The sequence below is a fragment of the Colletotrichum phormii genome, assembly GCF_030913505.1.
Source record: "Colletotrichum phormii strain CBS 102054 chromosome Unknown BDP81scaffold_17, whole genome shotgun sequence".
NCBI lineage: Eukaryota > Fungi > Ascomycota > Sordariomycetes > Glomerellales > Glomerellaceae > Colletotrichum > Colletotrichum phormii.
Window position 1 is genome coordinate 799,260 of NW_026851459.1, and position 24,996 is coordinate 824,255.

Sequence of the window (24,996 nt, forward strand, 5' to 3'; positions counted from 1 at the left end):
GGCCCACTCTCTCCGATCTGATCGGTCGGAGCCTATAATTGTTCAGGGCGCAGGGCAAGCCGTCCGATAAAAACCCTCAAACGGCCATGGCTTTTTCGTTCCCGTTAACGTTTTTTTTTCTGCTCAACTACTCAGGCGGGACGCCCGTAGAGTTTGTCCTTACTCAGACAGCAGTCGCGACCGAAGCGGCGGTGGGTTGTGGGGCGGACTCGGCGACGGCCGGCTTCGCTTCCTTGTCCTGGGTTGTTTGAACTTCGCCTGGTGGAGGTGGTTGCGGCGCTTGCAGCTGGGCTGGCGGCAGCGGCGGCTGCTGCTGCGTCTGCTGCTGCGTCTGCTGCTGCGTCTGCTGCTGCGTCTGCTGCTGCGTCTGCTGCTGCGTCTGCTGCTGCGTCTGGGCCTGCGGTTGCGCCGCTGACGGTGACGGTGAAGGCACCGTCGCGGCATCCCCCTTGGTTGTCGGCCCATCCACCACTCCCTCCTGAGCGGGCGGTGTCGTCTTGGCATCATTGGGTTCCTGCTTCTCGGTGCCCTCCCCGACGGCGCCGTTGGCCGTCTCTGTCTCTGTAACCTTGGCCTCCTCCTTTTCCACCTCCTTCTTTTTTGGCTGTCTTGGCGGACCTCCCTTGAGGAACCGTTCTGGCACCCCGCGAGCGGCATATGTGCAGCTGCCGACCCATGCGCCGAGCAGGCTGCTCCACTTGTACTCGCCGCGGCGGAGGCGTTGGATTTCGCGGTATGCGTAGGCGTTGAAATAAGGTAAACCCGTCTCAGGGTCGCGGTAGCGAGCGGGGTGGGCGGTAATGACACATACTGGTCGGGGCGCTGGCTTCGCAAGGCGGTCCATCCGTCGTCCAAAGAGAATCTGGGTCTGGACTGTCTTGTCACGCACACGCTCTTCGTCAAAGTTGCGGAGGATAAAGGCGTTGCGAGCGACCTCGCTTGGAGGAGGCTCCTCGGGCGCTGGTGCCTCTGCCGGCGCAGGCGGCGCAGGCGGTGCGGAAGGAGAGGGATCGACCGCGGGTTGTGGCGCAGGCGGTGCGGGAGGAGAGGGATCGACCGCGGGTTGTGATGGAGGTTTGGGCGGAGCGATTGGTTTTATCGGCTGGAGTGGTGCTAGTGAGGGAGGCGGCGGCGGCGGTCTTGCTGACGGAGGAGGGGGAGGGGCCGGCATGGAGAGAGGAGACTTGTGCTGGCATGCATTAGGAGGCGCCAGAACATTGGACTTTGGCTGCGTCGTGTGTTGGGCTAGGTGAATGCCGCCCAAGGGAGGGGCGAGAACAGGCGGCGCAAGCACTGGAGCTGCCAACACCGAACTCTTCGGAGGTGGCGAAATAGGGGGAGGAGCCATGGGCGAGGATCCAAAGGTCGGCGGCGGAGGCATTGATGGCGGTGCCATCATCCTGGATTTGTCTTCGGGTTTGGGCATGGCGAGTGACGATGATGGCGGTGGAGGAATGGGCGGGGGAGCCATTACACGGGGACGGTCTTCCGTCTTCACTGTCGGTGTAGGGTCTGTCGGGACGGGCGTCGATGGCGATGGCGATGGTGCCTTTGGAGTATCGTTCTGCTGAGGTTGTTCGACATCCGTTGACGTCGGAGGAACTGGCGGAGCATTAGGTTTTGTGTTCGGTTGCCCCTCTGCTGTTGCCTCTGTTGTCGATGCAGGCAGCGTCGGCTCAGAAGCATTCGACGCTGAGCCGTCCTCCTTGCCATCCTTCTGGTCCTTCTCCTTGCCCTTCGTTTTGTCGACCTTTTCCTTCTTCTCTCTCTTCTTCCGAACGGGCTTCTCCTCCTCAGCGACCCTGCCAACGTGCTTCAGATGATGCTCCCACTCGCCGATGCCGCTCCAGTACGTCACCACAGGGCCCTTGAGTGTTCGGTTGTTGAGCGCGGCGAGCTTCGCAAGCCTCTCTTCTTCTCGCGCTTTTTCGGCCACCTCCCATCTGTTCAAAGACTTTGCGTTGCGCTTCTCCACGAGGGCCGCCTCAGCCAGCCGTTCCGCCTGTGTCATGGGCGGTTTCTTCGACGCCTCGAGCTTCTTTGCCTTCTTCTCCATGATGGCCACCTGTTTCAACCGCTTCGCCTCGCGTTCCTTCATCTGTTGGTGCAGCTGCTCTTTGCTAAGCATCGTCGTCTGGCGGAGCGAGGCGCGGATGGGCATGTCAGCCGCCGAGGGCAGCCAACTCGTTCGTTCCGACTTCTTCTTCGGTCGCGGCGCGGGCGCGGCGGTCTGTTCGATGCGGACCTTTTTTCTGAACTTGGCCGGGATAGCTTCCTGGGCCTTGCGTTTCCGCGACGCCAGCTTCTTATCCCTGGCCTGCTTCTCGAGCTCCTTTTCTCCCTCCAGGTCGTCCCCTTGTTGCTGGTCGTCCTCGTCGTCGGACGAAGAGTCCATCTGCACGTCGGAACCGGCATCGTCGACGTCGCTGAAGCCTTCGTCGTTGTCGTCTTCGGCGAAGAGCAGTTCGAGGTCCGAGTCGGGTTCTTCGTTGGCGAGCATCGACTTCATGCGGTTACCGGCGGTAGACCGCTTTGATCGACCGGTCGCGAGCCATTCTACCGTCGTCGGGGTGGCGACTGTCGGGGTCTCATTTTCGCTGTCGCTGCCGCTAGAGTCCGAAGACTCATCGCGCGATGAAGGTTTGGTGCCGTTTGTGGTCGTAGCCATCGCGTCGGTCGAAATGGAAAGTGTCGATTTGGGCCCTTAGCCCATCTCTGCCGCGCTGTGAGGGGTGCGGCGTGCAAAGCCGGCGGCCTGTTCGAGTAAAATAAGTTGCGTGGGTAGAATTTTGACGTTGATGGTGCTTGAAGAGCAAAGGCGGGAGACGCGTTCTGGGGGGGGAAAAAATTGTAGATGCAGCGGCCGTCGCGGCACTTGTGACGTCTGACAATTCGACTTTCCAAGGACCTCCCGACAAGGTACCAACTACAAGCGAATCGGGAGTTAGCGGGCAGCGGGCAGCGACCAACGGCCCCGAGTCCCTCAGTGGGGCTTAGGGGGCGTCACCTCCGTGCGCCGTCACCCGGGGCAGAGGCCAATGGTGAGACTGGCTAACACCATTTGTGTGGCGTTGGTATTCGTAAAGTAGGGAGATCGTCGTTAGAGAACGTGAGAATCTGATGTCCTGAGGATTTCTACATGTCAAGCTTATTTGCATAGATTCCTATGACTTGTAATTGCTAATCTGTGGCTGGCATTGCCAGCTCCTATGTGTAATCCGTTCCGATGACCAAACGCCGCCTGCTAATTCATGTAATGCTCCCGCATCCCTTTCAACCCAAAAGTACAGGTAAATCCAGACCTATGCAAACCTCACATCTCTTCGCTCCAGCTCTCGCCCGCCTGAGTCCACTCTTTACACCATCCGAACCAGTACCTCTTATTGCAACGAGGATCCGTAGGGGGTACCTTCGTGGGCGCTGATGTGGGAGTAGCCGTGGGAGCGGCAGTGATGGTGTGAGACGGGGTCGCGCCAGGGAACAAAGTCGCGCTCGTGGTCGACGTAGTCTTATCATTACAGCCAAACCATCCAGGTGTCTTACAAGTGGTCGTTGTTGTTGAAGTCGTAGTTGAAGACGAAGTAGTGGTGGTAGTGGTTGTCTCGTCCTTGCATCCAAACCATCCGGGGGTCTTACAAGTGGACGTGGTCGACGTAGAAGTAGTAGTCGTGACCGGCGTCGTCGTAGTCTCATCCAAGCAACCCCACCAGCCCGGCGTCTGGCAGGTGGCTGTTCGAGTACGCGTTTTCGATGTTGTCGAGGACTTGGACGTCGTTGTCGATTCGGTGCCATTGCTCTCGTACATCTTCCAGTTGGCACAGTCGCGACATTCGGGTGTAGCCTTGCAAACTGGAACCGTGTCATACTTCATGATGACATCGTGGATCACAGATCGGATCTTGTGGGTTCCAATGCCGACTCTCCATCCCTTATCGGCCACAACGTCGTAGACACACTCAAGCCCGGAGTGGCAAGCCGATTCCATGGCATATCCAGCAAAGGAGCACGTCGCAGTAGCGCCATTACAGGTGCCAATGTAGATGGGGTCTGCCGTGTGGCCAAAGTGGAAAGCGCCCGTATCTGTGCGAGCCTGGTGAAGCATCTGGTCGTATCCCGGAGGAACAGGCAAACCGAGTCTGCTAGCAGCGAGGGCCTCTGGCACGGCCTCAAAGGTCACGACGGGGATACCGTAGGTTAGGCCCAGGAGGGAGCTGACGGCACCCCCGAGGGAATGGCCCGAAAGCCAAATGTTGGAGTCGGGGAACAACTCAGTAACGTTTGAGTACAGTTCCTTGGCCGCCGTGTAGTATCGGTGCTCATCCCTGAGCGCCTGCACGACGCAGGTGTTGTTGCATGAGTAGGTGGATGTGGCGCAGTCGCACACTTGATGCCAGGTCCACTGCCCCTGCTGAGCACAACAGCAGCTAAAGAAGAGGTTGTCATTGACCTTGTCGTTGGTTGTGGTTCCCTCTCCGTCAAAGATGGCTGTAGAAGTTCCCTTGAGGCCAATAACAATAGTCGAATTGCTCTCGTCTGCCCAGATGTGTCCCCGGAGTCCGTCGCCTTCCCATCCGAAATCAGCGCTTCTGTTGTAGCCGCTGCCGACATCTTCCCAGTCCGCCTTGCCCTCCTCTTCGATATATGCGTTGGCAGCCATGATGGCAAGGCTGATGACCGTGGCCTTGTCTGTGATGTTGGGTCCGGGAACCTCGTCGGTGGTCCAGTCGGATGGCGACATGATGTTGACAAAGCCGCGCTGACGAGCTTCGGTAACCATGGGATCGACGACAGACGGCCGACGGTCGACCATGCGCTCAATCTTGAGAGGCGTGCTTTGTGCCTTCAAAGGCATCACCCTTTCCCTCTTGTATCCGTCCTCCTCCGCCAGCCAGACCTGGTTATCGGCGCCGTCGGAGTGGCGGACATCCTTGCGCCGGTGCAGCTGAGGATGCCGATACGTGCCATGGTGGAAAATGTGTCGTAATGTAAAAACATGCTCGCCCGAGTTGGGTTGTGCGGTGCTGGGTGGAAGCAGTGGCCCTGGTTGAAGGACGGCCTCATCGTTGTTTGGCACTTCCCCAACGGAAGCTAGAGTCGGTGATACCGCGAGGAACGATAAGAGCAGCTGTGCCGTAACCCTGCCAGTAGAGCTACACTGGCCTCCTCGCCCTAGTTTGAGTCTCATGGTTGTCTCAAGACGCAAGAAAAATGGCGCATTCAGGTAGAGCGGTTGGTGAAGAGTAAGGAGCGAAAGTGTCGAGATCTGGGGTCTCGCGGAAGGTGACGCGTGGAGGTAGGTGAGTACAAGAGGATCAATGATGCCGACGTTGAAATACGCAGACAACGTGCACCCAAGTTATGACAGCATCAGGTGGACGACGCTGGCGGCTGTTTACGTTGCCTCCGACTCGCGGAGGGTGCACAGGTCAGGCCCGATAACCCACTTCATGCGCCAAAAGGTCTCCGCCTCCGGATCTGCGTTACAACTTTGTACGGGCGAGACTGCAATCGGCTTAACAATTACCCTTGGCGGGTACCCATAGTCTCATGTCCCCTGATAAGGCGCAATCAGGGATACCCGCACCAGCATGTGACCAATGTCCCCTCAGATAGCGCGCATGTCTTCTGTATTCGGAGCTGCCTGGTGCCTGACATCCACCGTTCCACGCCACTTTGGGGGGCCATCGAGGGGCATCTTCAGCGGACCTTCGGCTACTCAACGATCCCGTCGCAACCCGTCCGGGTTGCTGCCATCATCCATGGCCCAGTGGAAGGAGACGCCCAACATTGATGACATTCCGAGGCACCATTTATGCTTCGGAATAAGGTACGTTGGGCAAGGTACCAAAACAAGCCTATCACTGATCAGGATCCAGGAATCAGGACCGTAACCAAAGTACAGCATCCATACTGAATACATACCTATGTATTCGTACGAAGTACAGAGGCTATGAGGCCCTGAGGCCCTTAGGCCAAGACATCTGTCAGTCACCCTCGTGCCCCCCAGCACATGCATGCACTGAAGGTCGGATCCGTCTGCATATGACACCTGGGCTTCCAATAAAACTTGAGCGGGGACATGGCGGGAGCTACCTTGTCTTCCTTACCGACCATAGCTGGCATGCTCGGTTGGTTACCTGCGTTACCTTCCTTTCATGGCAACGGCCTAACCTGAAGCTCCTCAAAGACCAACAATCCTCAAAACCTCATTACTCTCGCCCCCGTCCTCGCCCTCGTCTTTGCTTTGCACTGGCACAAGGCATCCCGTGCACCCCATCGACGGCACTGACATCATTTTGTTAGAGATGCGAATAGAAACATAGCTGCCATCTTGGGCCATCTTACGAGCCATTATCCCTGTTCTCTTGCTCCATTTATGGCATAAATCTGTCCCGCGTGCCACAACCAGGGATCTCTTTCCTCTGATATCGGGTTTCAAGATCGCTTCCACTACTTAATGCCGCCTTGACAACATCAGATCAGGTACGTTTACTTGTCAGCCCCAAGTCGGCGCCTGACAATCCCTTCTTTTTCATCTCCAGGACCTCAAACTGACTGAAGAAATGGCTTCCAGCATCGTCGAAACCATGTCGTCAACCGGCCCCTCCAAATCCCCAGCTCCTCGTCCCAATACGATACGTGCGCCTTCCTTCACTCGCCAGAGCGAAGATAGCGATCCTCTCCGAGTCCCGAAAGCTCAAACATTCCAGAATGGCACTGCGGCCGACCCGTTGGCGACGACTGCGACCGTCGCCAGCAAGGCCCAGCAGAAGCCAGCAGACGAGACCGAGGGCCCTGATGCTTTCGAGACGGCCGGAAGGCCGTCAACAGACAACGACGACGGATTCGACGGCAGAGGCTCTGTGGACCTGGGTGAGCTTCCAATTGAGCTAGTTAGTCTGACCGACAGGTATGGCGCACCCTCCCCCTTCGGCCTCACATCAAATACTGATCTCGTACAGCTTCGTCGAGTCTCTCAGCTCTAGAACCCACCCCGCGCCTTTGAACATCGACAAAGTCTCTGAATTATTCCAGGATTTCTACCAAGTCGCTTCCACCCATGTCAACACACACATCTCTAGCCTAATCACACGGCATAATCGGGATGCTTCGCCTGCGCCGTCCGCGTCATCCAAGGTCTCCACAGCTAGCAGGCTTCGAGCCAAGGCGGCTTCCCTCGGAAGCAAGGATAAACCCAAAAATCTCCCCAAACCGGAGCCGGAGCAGCAGATGATCACCGCCGAAGAACTCGCCAACAAGAAGAAGGCGCGGAAAGCAATCGAAGCCAAGCGGGGCATCATCGAGGAGGCAGTGGAGCGCAGATTATGCGAAGGCATATACAATAAGATCTATCGCCACAAGAGCACCCAAGACGAAGCGCAGGATTCAAAGCTGCGATCCAAGACCGCGGCACTCGCGCTGGTCGGCATTGGACCGGCCGACCTGGGAATCGACCTTGGCGACGATGCATCGCAGACGCCCGAAGCGGCTGCAGAGAAGGCCGAAGAGATCAAGAAGTCGCTTGAGCAGGCCAGAAGAGACTTGATTCTCATGAACGAGAAGCGATATCCGCTTGGCAAGGTACATCACTTGAAAGCAGCACACAAGGATATTGTCGAGACTCTCGCGCAATTCCACCCGTCTGCATCTGCAGATGAGATTATGCCTATGCTCATCTTCACCCTCATCACGCTTCCTCCTGAACATCTCAACGTTATTAGCGACCTGCACTTTATTCAGCACTTTAGATGGGAGCCGAAATTGACGGGCGAGGCTGCTTACTGCTTGACGAACCTGGAAGCAGCCATCAGCTTCCTCGAGACGGTCGATCTGTCAACGCTAAGGGCCGATGAGTTACCCCAAGGTCCTGCCAGAGGTATGAGCCAGCCGGGCACTCCGCGGGCTGAGACTTTCCCCCCAGCGTTCCCGCCTGGACTGACGGTAACGGCGGATCCTTCGGTGGAGACCGACTCTGGCAATGCCACGCCAACGAGACCGCCTGCGTCGCCTTCAGCATCAGCCGGGCTACGTGCTGCGGTTCAAGCTCGGAATAGAAGACTGAGCGAGCTCGTCAACACGCCTGCCCAGGCCATTGGTGCCGCAAGTGATGCCGTGCTCAACACGGCCGATCAACACATAAAGACGATTTCGACGAGCTTGGGCGATAGCTACAAGTTCCTGGTCGGCAAGTTGCGCGAGACACAGGGAACCCCGACTGAATCAGGCCAGGGACTCGTCGTGCCTAAGACGCTCGATGATGCTCGAAAGCTGATGAGCACCCCACCTCCTGAGGAGGAAGGGTCTGTTAGTGGTGCCAGCTCAGTTCATGGCACGGAGGAGGCCGAATCTACTCGCCGACCTGCGGTCCGCGAAGACAAGGTTCTCAACCTCATCGGTGGACGCAAAGTCAGTCGAGATCACAGCGCAGACAGCTCGCGAAGCGTCAATAGCTCCAGGAAGGTGCTCTTTGCCAAAGAAGGGGAGAAGGATCTGCCGACGCCGTCTCCTGGAAACGCAACCAACCCTCTTGACTCAGTGAGGAACTTTGGCAACTCCTTTTCCAGGTTTTCCGGCATGAGCATGATCAGAGGTCTGAGCCGGACCGCATCCACGCCCATTGTGGCGAAGGAAGCACCCAAGGATATGGCCAAGGATGGTATAGCTACCAAGGTAGCTGACGGTGGCGACCTGGCAAGCGTATGTACTCTGACCACAAGCATTAAGACCATTTACTGACTCTCGTAGGCCTTCCCGGACATTGCAGCTGCTTTACCGCCTAAGCAGACACCAAAGATCAGTCCGCCGAACAAGCGTTTCATGGAGATGCAGAACCCCGGTGACCTGAAGATTGGCGAGGTTCTTGAATTGCTGCGCGACTACCGACGGCTGGCAACTACACTCAAGGACATGGGGGCCTTTGAGGGGTCCAAGTGAGGAAACGAAGTGGGGAGGTTTAGAAGAAACGTGAAGAGATAAGATACGGCCTAGACAAAGCTTGCTGCACTCATTTGTAGGATTCTTGTGGGACATGGGTAAGCATACTGGACAATGGCGTTTTGATTTTTGTACTACTGTCTTCTCTCCAAACAAAAGCCTGGCCAGCCATTCTGGGTGGGAGTGGCTCTGCCTGAGCTTGAAGTACCTACCGCTAGGGAGAGGGAGTGGGGGCAATACTCAGACTTGGAGGGCCGTGTTCGAGAGACGGCCGAATACACACAAATAGGTACACACATACACACGTTACACAATGGAAAAGAGATTCTGTCTATATGAGGCTGGGTGAAGTTTCTGTGGAAGCAAAGTCAGTGAGAGAGCATGCTGTGATCGAAGAAGTGGTGTAATGTTGAGGGGACACCGGCGTGTATGACCAGCGAGCGGTACGGGTGTCTTTCGTCTATGCCGAGTCGTCGCGGCGAGCAGCGTGGGGCGTCCTCGGTCCATTGGGTAGGGTAGCCGGCTGCCCTCCTGCGGTCGTCGTCCGACAAGAGGCTCGCGTGGTAAACGGGGGACATCGAGAGCTCGGCTGCGAACTGCGCTCGCAGTTGGGCGATGGCACACCGAATTCTCAGGTGAGGTGGTGTGAGCTCTACTTTCATCTTTGGTGGCTGCTTCGGCGGCGCTTTGCGCATATTTTCTTTACATAATGTAATAGGCGTGATACGCTTCCACAACGACCCTTCTCCTTAAGAACCACGTCTCTTCGGATGATCGTAACTGGCAAGTTGGGTGACGAAATGAGTTTGCTGCTCAGTCTCTGTTCCCACTACAATCATCATCGCTATTTGCTCCTTTAGTTCGTGGGGCGTCTTTTGCTTTCCATGTATTCCTTTGAGAATAAATTCTAAGAAGCTTGAAAAGGGGGATGGAGCTTCGCGCGCGAAAGGGGGGCCCCAACTTGGGCAACATGGCCCAGATACGTCACAACGGGCCATGACGACTACCAAGCACTAGCTAGATCGGTACACACATCATCCGAGAGGGTCGCTGAACCAGACATCCGTGCGGAACACATATTGTACTTTGCAAGAAAGCGTTTTAAAGAGGGACGGGGAGAGTAAACGCCTGTATCCGTTGACTCATTGAAAATGTAGAAAAGCAATATGTAAGTCGATGAGCAAATTACCGACATCGAGACGGCCTGGGAATGAGGGAGACTATGCCTCGCATCCAGCAACAATAGGTTGAAGACCTGTAAGGTAGGAGTTGTCTTTCTACTCTCACTTGGACCAGATGAATTTAAGACGATGCTCTACTATCTGCGCGCCTAGATTCCTCGAACGATGCTATAGTGTGCTATACCTTGAATATGATGCTTGAGATGCCACTTCACTGTCAGGCAAACCAATCTCAGCCAAGCTGGATTGTGCCACACCAGCATGCCAGCATAATACAGACCCCAGTGTTCGCTTTCTGTTATATATATATATGTAAACGAGTATGGGACAGAAGTATCCGTGATGAATTGTCTGTGAAGATTTGTTTTATTTTTTATGCTATGCCTTGCCTGCTTGCTTGCTTGCTCGATGGGGTGCCGTTATATTTAAAAGAGGAGTAAAAGGAAATGCCTCGTGCGGTTTGTTTTTTTTTGGAGAGAGAAGAGAAGAAGCCTGCCCACCCGTTGACCCTCAACCTCCCATCGACCTGACCGTTGCCCGTGGAGGTGTTCCCTCGTGTTATTGGTTGTGTTTGTTTTTTTGACTTTCCTACAAATTTGTCCTTTTCCACACCTGTTGTTTTTGTTTTTGGGTTACTTGAATTTTACTTCTTTTTTATATGTACCGCCTCTCATCCCCTCAGTGGTTCCCATTCATCTTGGACTCCTTGGGCGGCAGCATACTAGCACGGTTCGTACGCTCCTGCAAGACGCCGCTGGGCACGCCGGCGCCCTCCTTCTCGTCACTGATGAGCTTGTCCATGAAAGCAATGTAATCATACTGCGGCATCCCGCGGTCCTCAGACGTATCGGGCCCGTTGTGCGGCGGGATGATCTCAATGAGCTTATCAATGACCTCGTCAGGCACAAGGGAGTGACGGAGATCCATCTCGGTAACGTAGGGCTTCCCGTCGGCGACCTCGCGGAAGGACTGGAAGACCTGATCGGCGGTATTCTGGTCCTCCGTGACGTCGACCATGAAGCGGATAAACTGCTCAAAGGTGACGTGGTCGCGGCCGTGCGAGGTATCCATAAAGTAGTCGTGCATCTCGTCCTCGGAGAAGACGAGACCAAGGGAGGCGAGGGCGGCGCTGAACTCGAGCTCTTGGAGCGAGTTGGTGTCGTCGCGGTCAAAGTGGCGGAATACGGACTCGAACTCCTCGAGTTGGATGGGCGTGAGGTTGGTCATGTTGCGGGCAACCATTTGGTTGTCGAGGAAGGCGAGCTTCTTCTGCACCGAAGACTTAACGAGGCTGTGCTCGTAGACGAGCTCGTCGTAGGTGTAGATTGTGAAGTCGTTCTCCTCAATGTTGGCCTCTTGGCACTTGGCGTCCACGGCGGCGATGGTGTCGAGGTACTTGTCCAGCGGGGGGAGGTTGTCGCTGAGCTTGCGGACGTGGTGGAGCTGGTCCTCGACGTCGCCGTCCAGGCCTGAGATTGCCAGCTGCATGGTGTTCAAAGCCATGGCGAAGTCGTTGGCCTTGTCGGCGAACGACTTGCGTAATGCGTTTTTGATACTGCGGAAAGGTTAGTACTGGGGCAAGGCGCTTAAAGGTAGGTGCACTCACTCTCTGATGGTCTCGTTGATCAACTGCGCCCTCTTCATCTCCGTTTGTGACAAGCCGGACCAGTCTCTCTCCATCGTCTCCAGAGACAACTCTGGTGGGGGGTCATACGGCCGCAGCCTGTATGTGCCCAGTTTCGTCTTGATGTTGCCCAACAGAGTGGCAAGCTCGCTCTTTTCAGCAACCCAGTCTCTCTTCTTCCCTCTCTTGTACGCCGCAAACTCATTCGCCTGGGCTTTTGCGTCGGCGTATGTGCCTTCAAACGTGGCCTGCTGCCACTTTTCAATCTGCCCCTTGATCTGCCTCAGCAGCTCCCTCATCCGCCTTTCGTACGCGCTCTGCATGTCCCAGGCGCCGGCCATGTTATTTACAAACTTTTCTACGCGGCGTCCTGCGTTCTCGACCTTTTCCATCTGAGAAAAGGCGTGGAACCAGTAGGCGATGTATGTCATCAGCGACCTCTCGTCGGGCTTGGCAACGTCGCACACATCCTCGACATCCAACAACTTGGGGATGCCAATCTCCTTGTGCGCAATGTCAAAGGCCATCTGCATGTTGCCGCGGCGGTCCGACTTATCGAGTGCGTCGTAGTCGATCAGATCTGGTCTGTGGATATCCAACAAGGCGCAAAAGGCGAGCCCATCGTTCCAGCTGCCGCTGAAGTCGCGGACGTCCACCTCGTCGTAGCAGGCCGTCTTTCTTTGACACCACAGCAACAGTCCCTCCTTGGCCGTCATGCCCTCCTCGTTGATGTCGCTAATGGTGAAGCGCAGAATGAGCGTCCATATCAGACCGAGAATGATCTTTCTGTTTCCGTCGACGACATCCTCGGCACCAATGTTGGTCATCTGGATACCGCGACCCTTGATGAAATCGAGCGCCGTGTTTGCATTTTCGAATCGTTGTACGCGGAGCTTCGGTTTGGACGCATAGCGTCCGAGGGTATCGTTGGACAGGCATTCTAGCAAGTGGATGAGGAGGACCTGTTTGGGTGAAGAAATCTGTAAGCCAAGCGAACCCCGCAAACCAATGGGAAAATAGGGGTCCAACTAACACCGTCGCTCAAATCAGTCACGAGATCCTTTACTTCGAGTGAGCGAGCCTCCAATTTGGTGTTCATCCTATAGTAAAAGAAACGCGAAAGTCAGTTCATGATCGTTGCAACCCCCTCAGCAGATAAACTGCCAAGTTGGGGGCGGGGGGGTTGTCGTCGTCGTTCCCCCCCTCGAAGAGTTAAAAGGGGTCGTACCATTTGGTAAAGGTCTTTTGCTGGACCGTGATCCATTTCTGCTGTTCCGCAAACGCCATCCTCGTCAGGCCCTGATCATGCGGCGGCTCGACGGCGGCGAGGGCGGATGCGGGCGAGGAGCCGGTGGCGGAACGGAATCGGTTCTTCTTGACTACGCTGCTCTTGCGTGCGAGGGCGAGGTTGCTGCTTCCCGATCTCTGGAGGCGGGCGGCCTGTAGCTCGGTTTTGTCTCGTCTGGTCCTTGGGCTGGGGGAGCAACTGGTGCTGGCTCCGCTGTCTGTACGGACGCGTGAGGCAGTAGAGGAGGCGGGGGATGTTTTTTCGGATGTTGTCGAGAAGTACGACAATGGGCGCTCGGCGGTGGTCGGGGTGGTAGGGGTCGTGGATGCGGGTGAAGATGTGGACGCCTGGCTGCCGGCCGAGTGGTCTTGTAAACAAAACTCGGGGAATTCCTCGTTGCACCCTACGTTGCCGGGCAGACTGGCGCCCGACAGTGGGCGCGCCCCCTGAGGACGGTCGGCGGTGGACGTCATTTCGGACAACTCTAGTGGCTCGCTAATTCGGTTGGCAGCGCTCGTCCGCTGCAGGCGCCGGGATTCGATAGTGAGATGGCTTATCGATAACCACTGAACTGCCGAGAATAGTATTCGAGATCGTCGTTAATTTAAATCGAGTTGCTCTCTTGGGGTTTTGTAAGTCCAAGTCAAGTACAACAAAATGCAGTGATGGAGTCATAGGTTCATTCGTCGTAGATTTGAAGAAACAAAACAACTGACGATGCAACAAACTGGACAGAGTAAAAAAAAGAAGGGAACAAGCAACGCATAAATCAGTCAGATAGGGGGAGCCCTTCGTTGTTTAATACCATCCCGTCCACCCACACTTAGATGTCATCAGACAAAGACCACCTCTTTACTCAACCCTCGCCTCAGCTCAAGCAAGGTACCTTGGTTTGAACAAAAAAGCACCCAAGAAAAGTACAGACGAAAGACGTCGCGCGGCACTCACACACCCACGACACCCCAGGCCACTCAGGAAAGATGCGAGGTCTCCCCCAGGCGCGCCATCGCCTCTGAAACAAGAGCCTGTCTCCCGTCCCTCTCCACTTCCCACGATCAGGATCGCTCCCCTTTCGTTGATCCCGCCGCTAAATAAATGAACCCTTTGACAGTCGTCGAGTCTGCTCCTCCAGGGCAAGCAGGGCTCGCAAGCACCGTGGGCCATTTGGGCCCATGGCTTCAGAGTTGATCGCCCCCGGCCGCAGAGGGGTCCCCGCACACCCAACCCTCTCGTCCCACTGTCGAAGCCACTCATGCATGCAATAATGCTTGGAGCTGATCGGCAGGGATCCCCAAGGATGCCATTGTGGCCGTGAATTCCCAAATAGGGCATGCGAGCATGTCCCTCCATCGTCGCGGATAAGTCAGTTTGCAAGAGAGAAGGGGAGGCTCAGTGGTCATATCTTATGCTATTCGCCTGGATCCTCAACTAACCATCCCGGGCACATGGTCCTGTTCTGGTCGTATGCCTTTCTTGGAACATTCTTCCCCCCTTCAGCCGCTCCCGAATGGGGGGGGGGGGGGGGGGGGGGGGGAAGACCGTTGTAAAGTGAATTCCTCTGACAGTTTTGCCCACCCCGCGCGTCACTGTACATCACCCGTCAAACCATACCCCGAGCCAAGGCCCGTCACGGCCTCTTGTGAGTGGATGAGCGTTGGGAGAGTGCATGAATGAGAGCCCGATAACTCTAACGAGGATCGCGTCAAGAACATTGGACGGGGATGAGCCAGGACGTTGCTGCCCAGATCTCTCAAAGTATTTCAGTTTCACTACCACACTACACTACCAAAGGGGACTGGATTCGACTGAAGTTTAGCCGCCTGCCTGCCCAATGTCTCGTGGACTTAAGCCCCTCGCAGACCAGATGCAAGACAGGAGAGTTCCCAATCTGATCAAGTGGTCCTTTGGTGTTCCGGTCACATTGCGACACCTCCCGGGCCTAGCCGAGACAACAGCTCGAGATGGAGAATGACGAGGCCAGGTTTTGTCCCAAGCTTGGGAGGAATTTATAAATTCGCCGGGAGCTTAGACCAGAGGACATGTGTTCATGACCTAGCGGAAAGCAATTCGTTGTGAGCGGATTTCCAAGGGACGATGTGTTTCCTCTGATACCCAGCCCTCAGGATGTCTATTATTCCAGACAAAGACTCGGGAAAAGGAAGAACTACTGCGCAGTACGCCGTCACGCTGGAAGGGTGAGATATGCGACCCGTACTCTCGGAACTCGACGTGCAAGAGCAAATGCTGGTGAGCGTCATCTTGCGAGGATCGTCCTTGTTGCTCAATGCTACTGTGTCTCGACAGTTGCTATGGAGACGTTGCCAGATGGCAGTACAACCTGTAGATAGTAGCACCACGATGTTGATGACATAGCCTGGAGTCGATGGTTATGAGCCGCATCGCCACTCAGCCGTGTGAGTTGATTTCAGTCTGTTTACAGGCATGTTCAATGTTGTCGGCATCATTGCGATGGTGGGTATCCACGTACCCATGGCAAGGGGTTACAGATGTCATGATGACTAAGCAGGGATAGTCTCAGTGAATTTGAGATGAGATGAGAGGACATTTGATCTCAAAAATTCATCAACGTAAAGATGTACTTCTTATGCACTTTTTAGGATGTATTCAGATGCAAGTCTTCTGGCACCGCTCCCCTCATAAAAGCAGTCAATTTCTGGCAACTCGAGCGAGCATAAATAAACAAGATGAGGTAGGCAAGCTGTGAGGGTACAGTGGTGAGCAGTGCTCTCGGCAAAAATGCAAACTTTGCCGACGGAGAAAAATTCAATTTCGCCGAATGACATTATCGGGACTGCTTCCCCGTGGAGAGACGGGAGCTGCTGCAGCTACAGGCGGCTCAGCAGCATTCGTCACGCAATTAGGTTGCTAATTCCGCCAAAGCCACTGGCTCTTCTGCAGGGGCGTAAGGGGCGTAAGTGATTTTAAAGCCGAAATCGGTGTTTTTTCATCCAATTGTCACTGCTCAGGTTTGTTTTTTCTTCCAACCTGGAAATCATCAGTTCGCCGGAACTTGTGACAGAAAAAATTACAAGAAGACCAAAGTCTCACATTCCCATCCCAGACTGGTCTCTTGTCCCTCCTCCTTTCCTTGCGTTCAAACACCCCACCACACACAGTCACACAATGGCCTCCAGATCAAGAATCCAGCCGCTTCTCCGGACAGCGGCACGGAGGCAATCCCTCCTGCCCGCCGGTGGGCGGCGCGTTTTGCGGCAATCCTCGGCCCCGGCCGGCGCCGCCGCCGCCGCCGCCACCACCACTACCCGTTGCATCGCGACGACGGCCGCGAGGCTGTCCAAGACCGACGGCGGCCTCAAGGAAATCAAGCTCACCTCGGCCGCCTACCCGGACATCAAGCGCGACACCCGCTTCGCCGAGGTGACGGACGCCCACGTCGCCTATTTCAAGGACCTGCTCGGCCCCTCTGGCGTCGTCGAGGCGGCCGACGACCTGGCCGCCTTTAACGAGGACTGGCTCCGCAAGTACCGCGGCGAGTCGCGCCTCGTCGTCAAGCCGTCTTCCACGGAGGAGGTGAGCAAGATCCTGGCCTACTGCAACGAGCAGAAGCTCGCCGTCGTCCCGCAAGGGGGCAATACGGGTCTCGTCGGCGGCTCCGTGGCCGTCTTTGACGAAATCGTCATCAACATGAGCCGCATGAACCAGATCCGCTCCTTTGACGACGTCAGCGGCACCCTCGTCGTCGACGCCGGCGTCATCCTCGAGACCGCGGACAGCTACCTCGCCGAGAGGGGCTACATCTTCCCCCTCGACCTCGGCGCCAAGGGCTCCTGCCACGTCGGCGGCAACGTCGCCACCAATGCCGGCGGGCTACGCCTGCTCCGGTACGGCAGTCTGCACGGCAACGTCCTCGGGCTCGAGGCCGTGCTGCCGGACGGCACCGTCGTCGACGACCTGTGCACGCTGCGCAAGAACAACACGGGCTACGACCTCAAGCAGCTCTTCATCGGCGGCGAGGGCACAATCGGCATCATCACAAAGGTCTCCATCATCTGCCCGCAGCGCTCCAAGGCCGTCAACGTCGCCTTCTTCGGCCTCGAGTCGTACGAAAAGGCCCAGCAGGCGTTCAAGGCGGCCAAGGGCCAGCTCGGCGAGATCCTCTCGGCCTTTGAGCTCATGGACGGCCAAAGCCAGGACCTTGTCCACGCCGTGCGCGGCAACAAGCGCCCGCTCGAGGGCGACCACCCCTTCTACTGCCTCGTCGAGACGTCCGGCTCCAACGGCGACCACGACTACGAGAAGCTCGAAGGGTTCCTCGAGCACGTAATGTCCAACGAGATCGTCTCGGACGGCGTCCTCGCGCAGGACGAGACGCAGCTCAAGGCCCTCTGGGGCTGGCGCGAGGGCATCCCAGAGTGCCTGGGCCACTGGGGCGGCACCTACAAGTACGACGTGTCGATCCCGCTCAAGGACCTCTACCTGCTCGTTGACGACACCAAGGCCAAGATGGAGGCTGCCGGGCTCGTCGGCGACACGGACGAGTTCCCGGCCATTGGCGTCGTCGGGTACGGCCACATGGGCGACTCGAACCTGCACCTCAACGTCGCCGTGCGGCGGTACGACAAGCGCATCGAAAAGGTCCTCGAGCCATTTGTGTACGAGTGGATCCAGGCGCGCAACGGCAGCATCAGCGCCGAGCACGGCCTGGGCGTGGCCAAGAAGAACTTTATCGGTTACAGCCGCAACGAGACCATGGTTGGCCTCATGAAGCAGATTAAGAATCTCTACGACCCGGTGAGTAACCTGTTCTGTGCCTTTACGGCTGCCTTTTTCGTCTTCTTTTCTCCCTCTCTCTCTTCCCCCGCTTGCTTCCTCTCATCTAGTCATCAAAATCTCACTCTCACTCCAACCCCCTGTCTGGTTCTCTCTCACACCGACAACAACGTTGCGTCACTTTTCTCTCTTACGTCCCCATGCAACCCCCCCACACCGTAACCAACCCCCGGCTCCGGGGAAGGGTTCCTCTCTCTCGCACTACACATAGAGAATCCCCATCACCGGGTTTCTCCTCTTGCCTGGCAGCCTAGAAGGAATGCTGACGTTGGAACCAATTAGAACGGCATCATGAACCCTTACAAATACATCTAAAAAGGAAGCGCCAAGATACGATACCTCCCCCCATCTCTGGACGGAGTAACAGCAGTTGCCAGGAAGGAGACAGCGAGGAGGCAGCAAGCAAACAAGGCAACTTTGAAGAGGAGCCTAGGATAGCCGGACTCAAGTCCGTCGTCCCCCGCGTAAGATCGGGTTTGTGGAAGTGGGTGGAAAGGCTTAGGTTTGGTCACTTGTGGGTGTGTGACCGACCTAGGCATCACACTGCCCGCATCATCCCACTCACCCACACACCACATTGTCCCTCTTTTGCTCTTCCACCACCCACCGTCTTCTCATCCATACGAGAGATGGTTAAGCAACATAGTCTTGCTTTGTAATCCAAGGGCAAGATCATTTTTTGTCTTGTCGTAATAAAAAAAACGTGACGACAAGTACCTAAAGCCCCAACCAAATTCGTTGTGTAGGGAAAGACATGCTTCCTAATCCGGACATATCTTGAGATCTGGTTTGTCTCACTTGGAGGCGGTGCGGAGAAGGACATTTTCTCTCTCTATCTCTCTCTATTTAGCAGAATATCATCACATCATTGTACCGCATAATACCAAAAAGAAAAAAGGAGTTCATGTTAGCCCCGATGTGTGCCAATGCCAATTCTCTCGGAGAAGGGGGAGGGGGTTGGTTGTGTACAGTGTCTCTCGTGGCAGGCCTCCCTCTCCTCCGATCCCTCAATATCTCGCCAAGAGAGACCTAATATTTCTCCCCCATCTCAGATCGGATGTTTTGAGGGAAGAGGAGCAGCAGAAGAAGCAGCCAGCAGATGTAGTGTAAGGATAATTAAGGACCTGTCAGTTGTAAGAACAGCAAATCCTGGGACTTTCAGCCGCAATACCCAGAACCTGCCCCCCGCCAGCAGTTCTCGTCACTTTATAGGTTGGGATTTCGCAGATACTTGCAGGTTCCGAGCTCCGGTCCGTTGTTTTTTTTTAAGTCAGCCCCCGCAGCCTTGAATACCGGTGACTCGATCTCACGGTTCTAAGTCATCATGGGTTCCAAGTTCCTAGTGCAGACTGCCAGACGTGCAGACCCAGTAAGACCATTAGGCTGGGAATATCACAAAAAGGTATAAAAAAAAACGAAAAAACGAACCGGGTGATTTGCGGTACCAGGTTGCCAGGTTCGTGAAATCCCAAGAAACCAAATCGATTGGCTGCGGTACGTCCCAGCCCTCCGATCCTGGAGAGGTAGGTGTCGAACTGCAACCCTCCAATGACATGGCGTCGTCACCGACTCCCGGTCCGGTGGTCGCGGTGTGATCGTCAGAGTTCCGTCTCTGGGGGGTGGTTCGCGTGAGTCCTCATTGCTTGGTACCTACCCCGTCAGTCAGATCCAAAGCTATCCCGCAGACAGTAGTGTACCATGTACCCCTGTCAACGACCTGCGTATGTCTCTCGGCGGCCCCCTGGACCGACCGGGCTTTCCGTCGCCGTTTGGCTGACGGTGAGTGGTGACAGGTGCTGGCAGCCCCTGGGCACCGACAATCTCACCCTCACTATAGGTTTGCTGCGCTCTCATTCGCTGCTTTACTTTGACGCGGCACTTGGGGAACGGCCGCACCGACGTCAGCCTCCGCCGCAGCCAATCACGCCGTCGAGAGGATCCCGTCCTGCAGTTTGCTCCGCCAGCCGAAGGTGGGGCTCTTTTTCGAGCAAGTCTTGAAGTCGCACCTCCGAGCCGAACCCCTGTCTATTCGGTCTGCTACGGCATGCAGCCCTACGGGGCCTTGCCTGGAACGTGCACTCATCCGCGCGGGGGACAATGCTCTCATCTAGTCTCATCTGCTGGGACGGAGGGATGAGAGACGGTTGACATCAATCTTGTTTACACTTTGACTTTGATTAGCATCGATCGATAGTCTCTCTCTCTCTCTGCATGTCCGGAGTATCTCCCGGTGCTGGTGTCATTGACAGGGTGCAACGATCCCTTCTGAATGGCCGAGGCATCTCGGACCATCTCACACATACGAATGCACACAATCGGTGCTAAATCACGCTCATTTTCCTCTTCCAGCCTGTCTCGCCCGCTGATTTGCGTTCGCGGGCTTGTCAACCAAGGTTTGAATTTTGCAAGAAGGAATGTCCTAGATATCGGTTAGATTCCACTCGTGTAAGGGGAAAGGAGCAAAGATGGATCATGGCCTCCTCTACCTGCCTTACCCAAGGCAGGTACACTTTCACCAAGGTAATTGGCATCGCATCTCGGCTGCAACTTGCCCGGCGCAATCTACCCGCACCATGCCTGAAACCACGACAAGAACGCGCATCGCATTCGTTGATCGTCTCGGGGCCGCCTGACTGCATACCGCAGCCGCAGTCGTCTAATTCGTCCCGTGGCGAACCAAACCATGTGTGATTCCCGCGCCCTTGGTCCCGTCTCATACGTTGTCGCGGTCCACCTTCGGTAGTAAGGCTGCATCACACCATCAACTGGCTCCCGCGAGGGGGGCTTGTGTGAAGCCAAGTGAACCGTCTACCTTGGGTCCCACAGCCCATCCGGCAGTGGCCAACGTAAGAAGCTCACTGATCCGCGCCCTCTTCTCAGTTTTGGGGGCCGTTTGATGCCTGCTTCCCCCCTTGCGGCTCCCCAATGTGATATATATCAACTGACCCAGTACTTGTTCTTCCCGGTTCGACCTGACGAGAGGATATCGGTTATGGCCATTCTTCTCTTGCAATACCTCTCTCATCATCAAACGTCCCTGTTGTCAAGATGGTTGGAGTCCGCGGTAAGTACAAGGGGTGCGAGACATGCAGGGCTCGAAGAGTCAAGGTAAGCACTTTAAAAGGCGTTTCGACAGCAAAAACGCCCCCAGCGGGCTGACGTGTCAACTATTAGTGCGATAACGAACGCCCACACTGCCGCAAGTGTATCGACAGCGGCCGCGAGTGTGCTGGGTACGAACGAGAGATGGTCTTCATCACCGCAACCATAGACGACGCTGGCCGCTGCTCGTCACATCCGCCGCGCCAAGTGCAGCCGTCTTCTTCGAGGAGGTCCGGAAGAAGCCAAACTGTGGAAGACGAAGTTCCTCGTTTGGTACCGACAGAACCGTTGATGCCGGCGTGGGATGATTTGGTTTCCGTGTCCGACAACGGTGTCGTGTACTCGATACAGATCGCGGCGTTGCACACCAGGTTCCAGAACATTCTCAGGGGACCCGAAGGGCAAAGCCAAGTAAAGTTCCGGATGGCCCTGCCGCCATACTCGCCAGTTGACATGGAGACATGGGATAACGGAGGCAACATGGATCTGAATGCGCAGAACATGGTCAGTCTGCTGCCATCGGGGAACGACAACGGGGTCCCGGGAGGTCTTTGCGTGTTCTTGTTTGAGGTCAGATGCCAGCTCGTCTTTGTGGAAGAGCATGTGCTGACTGCGCTTGTAGCAAAATCCATCCTTCTTGGTTACCAACGGCATAACTCCTTGGAGTGTCCCACAGGAGCATATGGACGTCGTCAAGAAGCTCGGCCCGGAACAGTTTCGCCAGTTTCCAGCTCATCACTATTTCGTCCGGGTATATAGGTGTAATGCTGTAAGATACGCGCCATTGACCCTGCGGATGACTCGAAAGGCTGACCTAGTGGCAAGATCATACTCGCTCTCTTACACCGAAAGACGACATACCTTTCTTCGTTCGAGTGGTGCACCACTCCGTGGGAACAGCACCCCAAGACGTTTCTCGACAGGCTCTTTGACATCATCGCCGGGTTGCCTGGCATTTTGTCTCGCGTCGACCGAACGATACCCTTTGCTGCAACCTTGCAGCGTCGGCTAAAGGCCCAGGAACTGCTGGAGAGCTGCTTGGAAATCGAACGGAGGCTGGAGGAGTGGGAGTCGTACGCCCGCGCACCTACTGCCGAGCACCCTTATGCGTACTGGATAGAAGAGCCGGACGACCCAGATGCGCAGCAGCTACCCTTTGCAGACAACTTTGCCTTCAAGGACGGCGTGTCATCCGTCATGTTCCTGTATCACTGGATGACACTGCTGCTCCTTCACCGCTGCATTGAGTGTCTGCACCACACCATATTCCAGCCCGTCATCGAGGACTTTCCCAACATGTACCCTGATCTGCCTCCCAGTCTACAGATCAACCTGGCCAGATACCAACAGCGGCGGGAGTATGCGTCAAGAATCTGCAGGGCGCTTGACTTTGCGCTATCGACGACAGTTCAGCCGGACACGTTGGTTGCACCACTAGCCGTGGCCATGGAGTTCTACCGCGAAATCAACTCGTCTTCTAGAGACGGTGAGCTCGAGATTATGTGGTGCGAGAACTTTAGGTTGCGTTTGACCTCCAAAGGCCACGGTATTGCCAACCTTTTGCAGAGCAGATCGTGGGCCGACGTTGCCAGGTTTTGAGTGGGCTTACTATGCGCTCCGTCCACCTGGTGATGGACAGGGGGGTTTACTGACTTGGAAAAACGGCGATGGGAGGTATAGGTTGGCGCAGGCGCATTGCATTTCTGAGACTACCAAAGTCGAGAGCGCTGGATGTTCGACTTTCGACCTAAGGTAGTAGACCAAAATCCGGCCATGTATTGTTAATGTTTTGATGGGAATGCTAAAAGGTGTGCTGGAGTGGCTGGCCTCTGATTAAATCTAGAGATATTAAGAGAACGATGCAATATTTCCAGTCTGCAGTTCGTCGTTGAGTTCAATGTCGTTGAAGACTTCCATATAGTCCAGAAGGTACCTTACCCATTTACACACAAACTGGACGTTGCTGGAGCTCATGATGGGAAGGTGCGATAAGGTACCTTAGGTATGGATAAGTGCACAGACCCCAAGCCTGAGTGACCATTACCCGGACTTTCCCCGGCCGTGCAGGAGCTCCAGGAGCTTTTCAGCCTTTCCCACGCCAGCAGGCGCCGAAGCTTCGTCAGACCTGCAGCCTGCCTCTCTCGACCTTACCTTAACTCACTACCTTACTCCATCCACCCTCCACCGACCGCACCTCTTCAATCACGGCGATTGTCCCGCAACATCGAAACATATCGCCAATCCGTATACCACCACACACATACCCAATAATCCGTCACTAAATCAGCCCGTCACCATGGCTTCAGGATACGACAGAGCGTTGTCCGGTAAGGCCCCCCTCCTTCTTGCCCCCCAGCTCCACTGTATCAAGCTAACACAAGCCCGCAAACAGTCTTCAGGTTCGTCACGGTTGCCCCTGCCCCGGAAACTGTTCACGACCCCCAACTAACACCGTCAGTCCCGATGGACACGTTTTCCAGGTCGAGTACGCTGGCGAAGCTGTCAAGAGAGGTAATGCTGCTTGCCCGCCGCAATCAAGGGCGGAACCGGCTAACCATCAGCATAGGAACGTGTGCGGTCGGCGTCAAGGGAACAGATGTCGTCGTCCTCGGATGCGAAAAGCGATCAGCCATGAAGCTGCAAGATACCCGAATTACCCCCTCCAAGATCCAGCTCCTCGACACCCACGTCTGCCTGGCGTTCGCCGGATTGAACGCCGATGCTCGTATCCTCGTCGACAAGGCGCGGTTAGAGGCACAGTCCCACAGACTGACCGTCGAAGACCCCGCCTCCATCGAGTACATGACCAAGTACGTTGCTGGTGTTCAGCAACGGTACACACAGAGTGGTGGTGTCCGTCCCTTTGGCATCAGCACCTTGATTGTCGGCTTCGACAGCGGCAGCAAGGTCCCCCGCCTTTACCAGACCGAGCCCTCTGGCATCTTCTCCGCATGGTACGAGCGACTTGTTCATGACATGTGACGCAATGAATTCCTACTAATACCTTGCAGGAAAGCCAACGCCATCGGCCGTTCCAGCAAGACCGTTCGCGAGTTCCTCGAGCGCAACTACAAGGAGGAAATGGACAGAGAGGCTACCATCCGACTCGCCATCAAGTCTCTTCTCGAGGTTGTCCAGACTGGAGCCAAGAACATTGAGATCGCGTTGATGGCACCGGGCAAGACGATTGAGATGCTTCCCGTAGAGGAGATTGAGAACCACGTCAAGAGCATCGAGCAAGAGAAGCAAGAGGAGGCGGCCAAGAAGAAGACTGGACGCACACCCGGCACCGGAAGCGCGGCGATCCTCACGAGAGGCTCGGGCTCGGGTGACGGTGATGAGTAAGGGAATGGACTAGGCGTTGCGGCTCGCGGATAGACGACACTCATGAGGGTATCTGACCAAATACCAATGTATTACCACCTTTAGACCGTGGAAAATCTACAAAAACGGTGTCCATAAAATCGCTTGCTGCCACACCGATGCTCGTTACCCAGCTAACCTCCCTAATTTAGCCCAGCACGTCCGCATCGTCGGTAGGGTCGAATATTGATCGTCCGGCGACTGGGCGGATACGCTCGTCCTTGATCATGCGGCTGTCCTTGCGGGCGTCCTCGCCCTCGACGGAGATGGCTGCTTTGGGCGTCTTTGCTTCAATGACGAAGTGGTTATCGCAGTGTGGGCAGTATTCGTCCGCGTCTTCGAATTCCTCGGCGTCTTTGCGGAAGCACTTTTTGCACTTCTTGCAAGCAAAGACCATTTCGAGGCTCTGGAGCAGGGGGTGCTTTTCCTGCTCATGGTGACACTCGGCGCAGTCGAACCATTTTTTGCCTGAGGGCGATCACATCAGTCGGACGAGCTTGATTTGAGGGAAAGGGATTCGACGTACAGCAGGGAGACCTAATCGCGACTTGCGCGTTGAGAACGTGTTTGCTGTGGTGATGTGTGAGCTGTCGGTCAGGGGCTGTGGGTTTCTGTTTGGCTCACCACATGATGACTGTCTTCGCGGTGTAAGCAACAGATCTTGTTACGAGTGCGGGTGCGCAAGCTATAGA

The 24,996-nt window shown here is 55.7% G+C and overlaps 9 protein-coding genes across 9 annotated transcripts; 5 read left to right on the top strand and 4 right to left on the bottom strand.

Annotated features, from left to right (window-relative positions):
- Positions 1-336: 336 nt before the first annotated feature.
- On the bottom strand, positions 337-2,863 carry BDP81DRAFT_354601 (YL1 nuclear protein-domain-containing protein; the record flags this gene model as incomplete). Its single annotated transcript, XM_060586271.1, has 2 exons — positions 1,802-2,863; positions 337-868 (listed from the first exon to the last, which is right to left on the bottom strand). Coding segments are annotated over exons 1-2 (1,398 nt in total), but the record flags the coding sequence as incomplete, so codon positions are not given.
- A 246-nt stretch (positions 2,864-3,109) lies between these two features.
- BDP81DRAFT_434341 (Alpha/Beta hydrolase protein) lies at positions 3,110-5,310 on the bottom strand. Its single transcript, XM_060590953.1, has one exon. It carries the CDS (start codon positions 5,183-5,185, stop codon positions 3,314-3,316), a length of 1,872 nt encoding a protein of 623 aa, XP_060442332.1. The 5' UTR covers positions 5,186-5,310; the 3' UTR covers positions 3,110-3,313.
- Positions 5,311-5,656: 346 nt separating this feature from the next.
- On the top strand, positions 5,657-6,400 carry BDP81DRAFT_70311 (uncharacterized protein). Its single transcript, XM_060596179.1, has 2 exons — positions 5,657-5,827; positions 5,877-6,400. The coding sequence occupies exons 1-2, from the start codon at positions 5,760-5,762 to the stop codon at positions 6,301-6,303; spliced, it is 495 nt and encodes a 164-aa protein (XP_060442333.1). The 5' UTR covers positions 5,657-5,759; the 3' UTR covers positions 6,304-6,400.
- BDP81DRAFT_70316 (uncharacterized protein) lies at positions 6,401-9,001 on the top strand. Its single transcript, XM_060596180.1, has 4 exons — positions 6,401-6,483; positions 6,575-6,910; positions 6,963-8,697; positions 8,746-9,001. The coding sequence occupies exons 2-4, from the start codon at positions 6,588-6,590 to the stop codon at positions 8,932-8,934; spliced, it is 2,247 nt and encodes a 748-aa protein (XP_060442334.1). The 5' UTR covers positions 6,401-6,483; positions 6,575-6,587; the 3' UTR covers positions 8,935-9,001.
- A 1,792-nt stretch (positions 9,002-10,793) lies between these two features.
- On the bottom strand, positions 10,794-13,500 carry BDP81DRAFT_326042 (uncharacterized protein; the record flags this gene model as incomplete). Its single annotated transcript, XM_060585030.1, has 4 exons — positions 10,794-11,670; positions 11,722-12,701; positions 12,773-12,839; positions 12,968-13,500. The coding sequence occupies 4 exons, from the start codon at positions 13,498-13,500 to the stop codon at positions 10,794-10,796; spliced, it is 2,457 nt and encodes an 818-aa protein (XP_060442335.1).
- Positions 13,501-16,171: 2,671 nt separating this feature from the next.
- Positions 16,172-18,154, top strand: BDP81DRAFT_326005 (FAD linked oxidase; the record flags this gene model as incomplete). The annotated part of the gene is made up of 2 exons (XM_060585026.1): positions 16,172-17,800; positions 18,122-18,154. 2 exons carry the CDS (start codon positions 16,172-16,174, stop codon positions 18,152-18,154), a joined length of 1,662 nt encoding a protein of 553 aa, XP_060442336.1.
- A 2,538-nt stretch (positions 18,155-20,692) lies between these two features.
- On the top strand, positions 20,693-22,850 carry BDP81DRAFT_434350 (uncharacterized protein). Its single transcript, XM_060590954.1, has 4 exons — positions 20,693-20,947; positions 21,014-21,511; positions 21,564-21,710; positions 21,767-22,850. The coding sequence occupies exons 1-4, from the start codon at positions 20,888-20,890 to the stop codon at positions 22,538-22,540; spliced, it is 1,479 nt and encodes a 492-aa protein (XP_060442337.1). The 5' UTR covers positions 20,693-20,887; the 3' UTR covers positions 22,541-22,850.
- Positions 22,851-23,029: 179 nt separating this feature from the next.
- BDP81DRAFT_70379 (proteasome A-type and B-type) lies at positions 23,030-24,369 on the top strand. Its single transcript, XM_060596181.1, has 5 exons — positions 23,030-23,268; positions 23,334-23,340; positions 23,400-23,452; positions 23,508-23,895; positions 23,953-24,369. Exons 1-5 carry the CDS (start codon positions 23,238-23,240, stop codon positions 24,284-24,286), a joined length of 813 nt encoding a protein of 270 aa, XP_060442338.1. The 5' UTR covers positions 23,030-23,237; the 3' UTR covers positions 24,287-24,369.
- Positions 24,370-24,452: 83 nt separating this feature from the next.
- Positions 24,453-24,933, bottom strand: BDP81DRAFT_397081 (CHY zinc finger protein; the record flags this gene model as incomplete). The annotated part of the gene is made up of 3 exons (XM_060588272.1): positions 24,453-24,772; positions 24,831-24,874; positions 24,929-24,933. 3 exons carry the CDS (start codon positions 24,931-24,933, stop codon positions 24,453-24,455), a joined length of 369 nt encoding a protein of 122 aa, XP_060442339.1.
- Between the last annotated feature and the right edge of the window lie 63 nt (positions 24,934-24,996).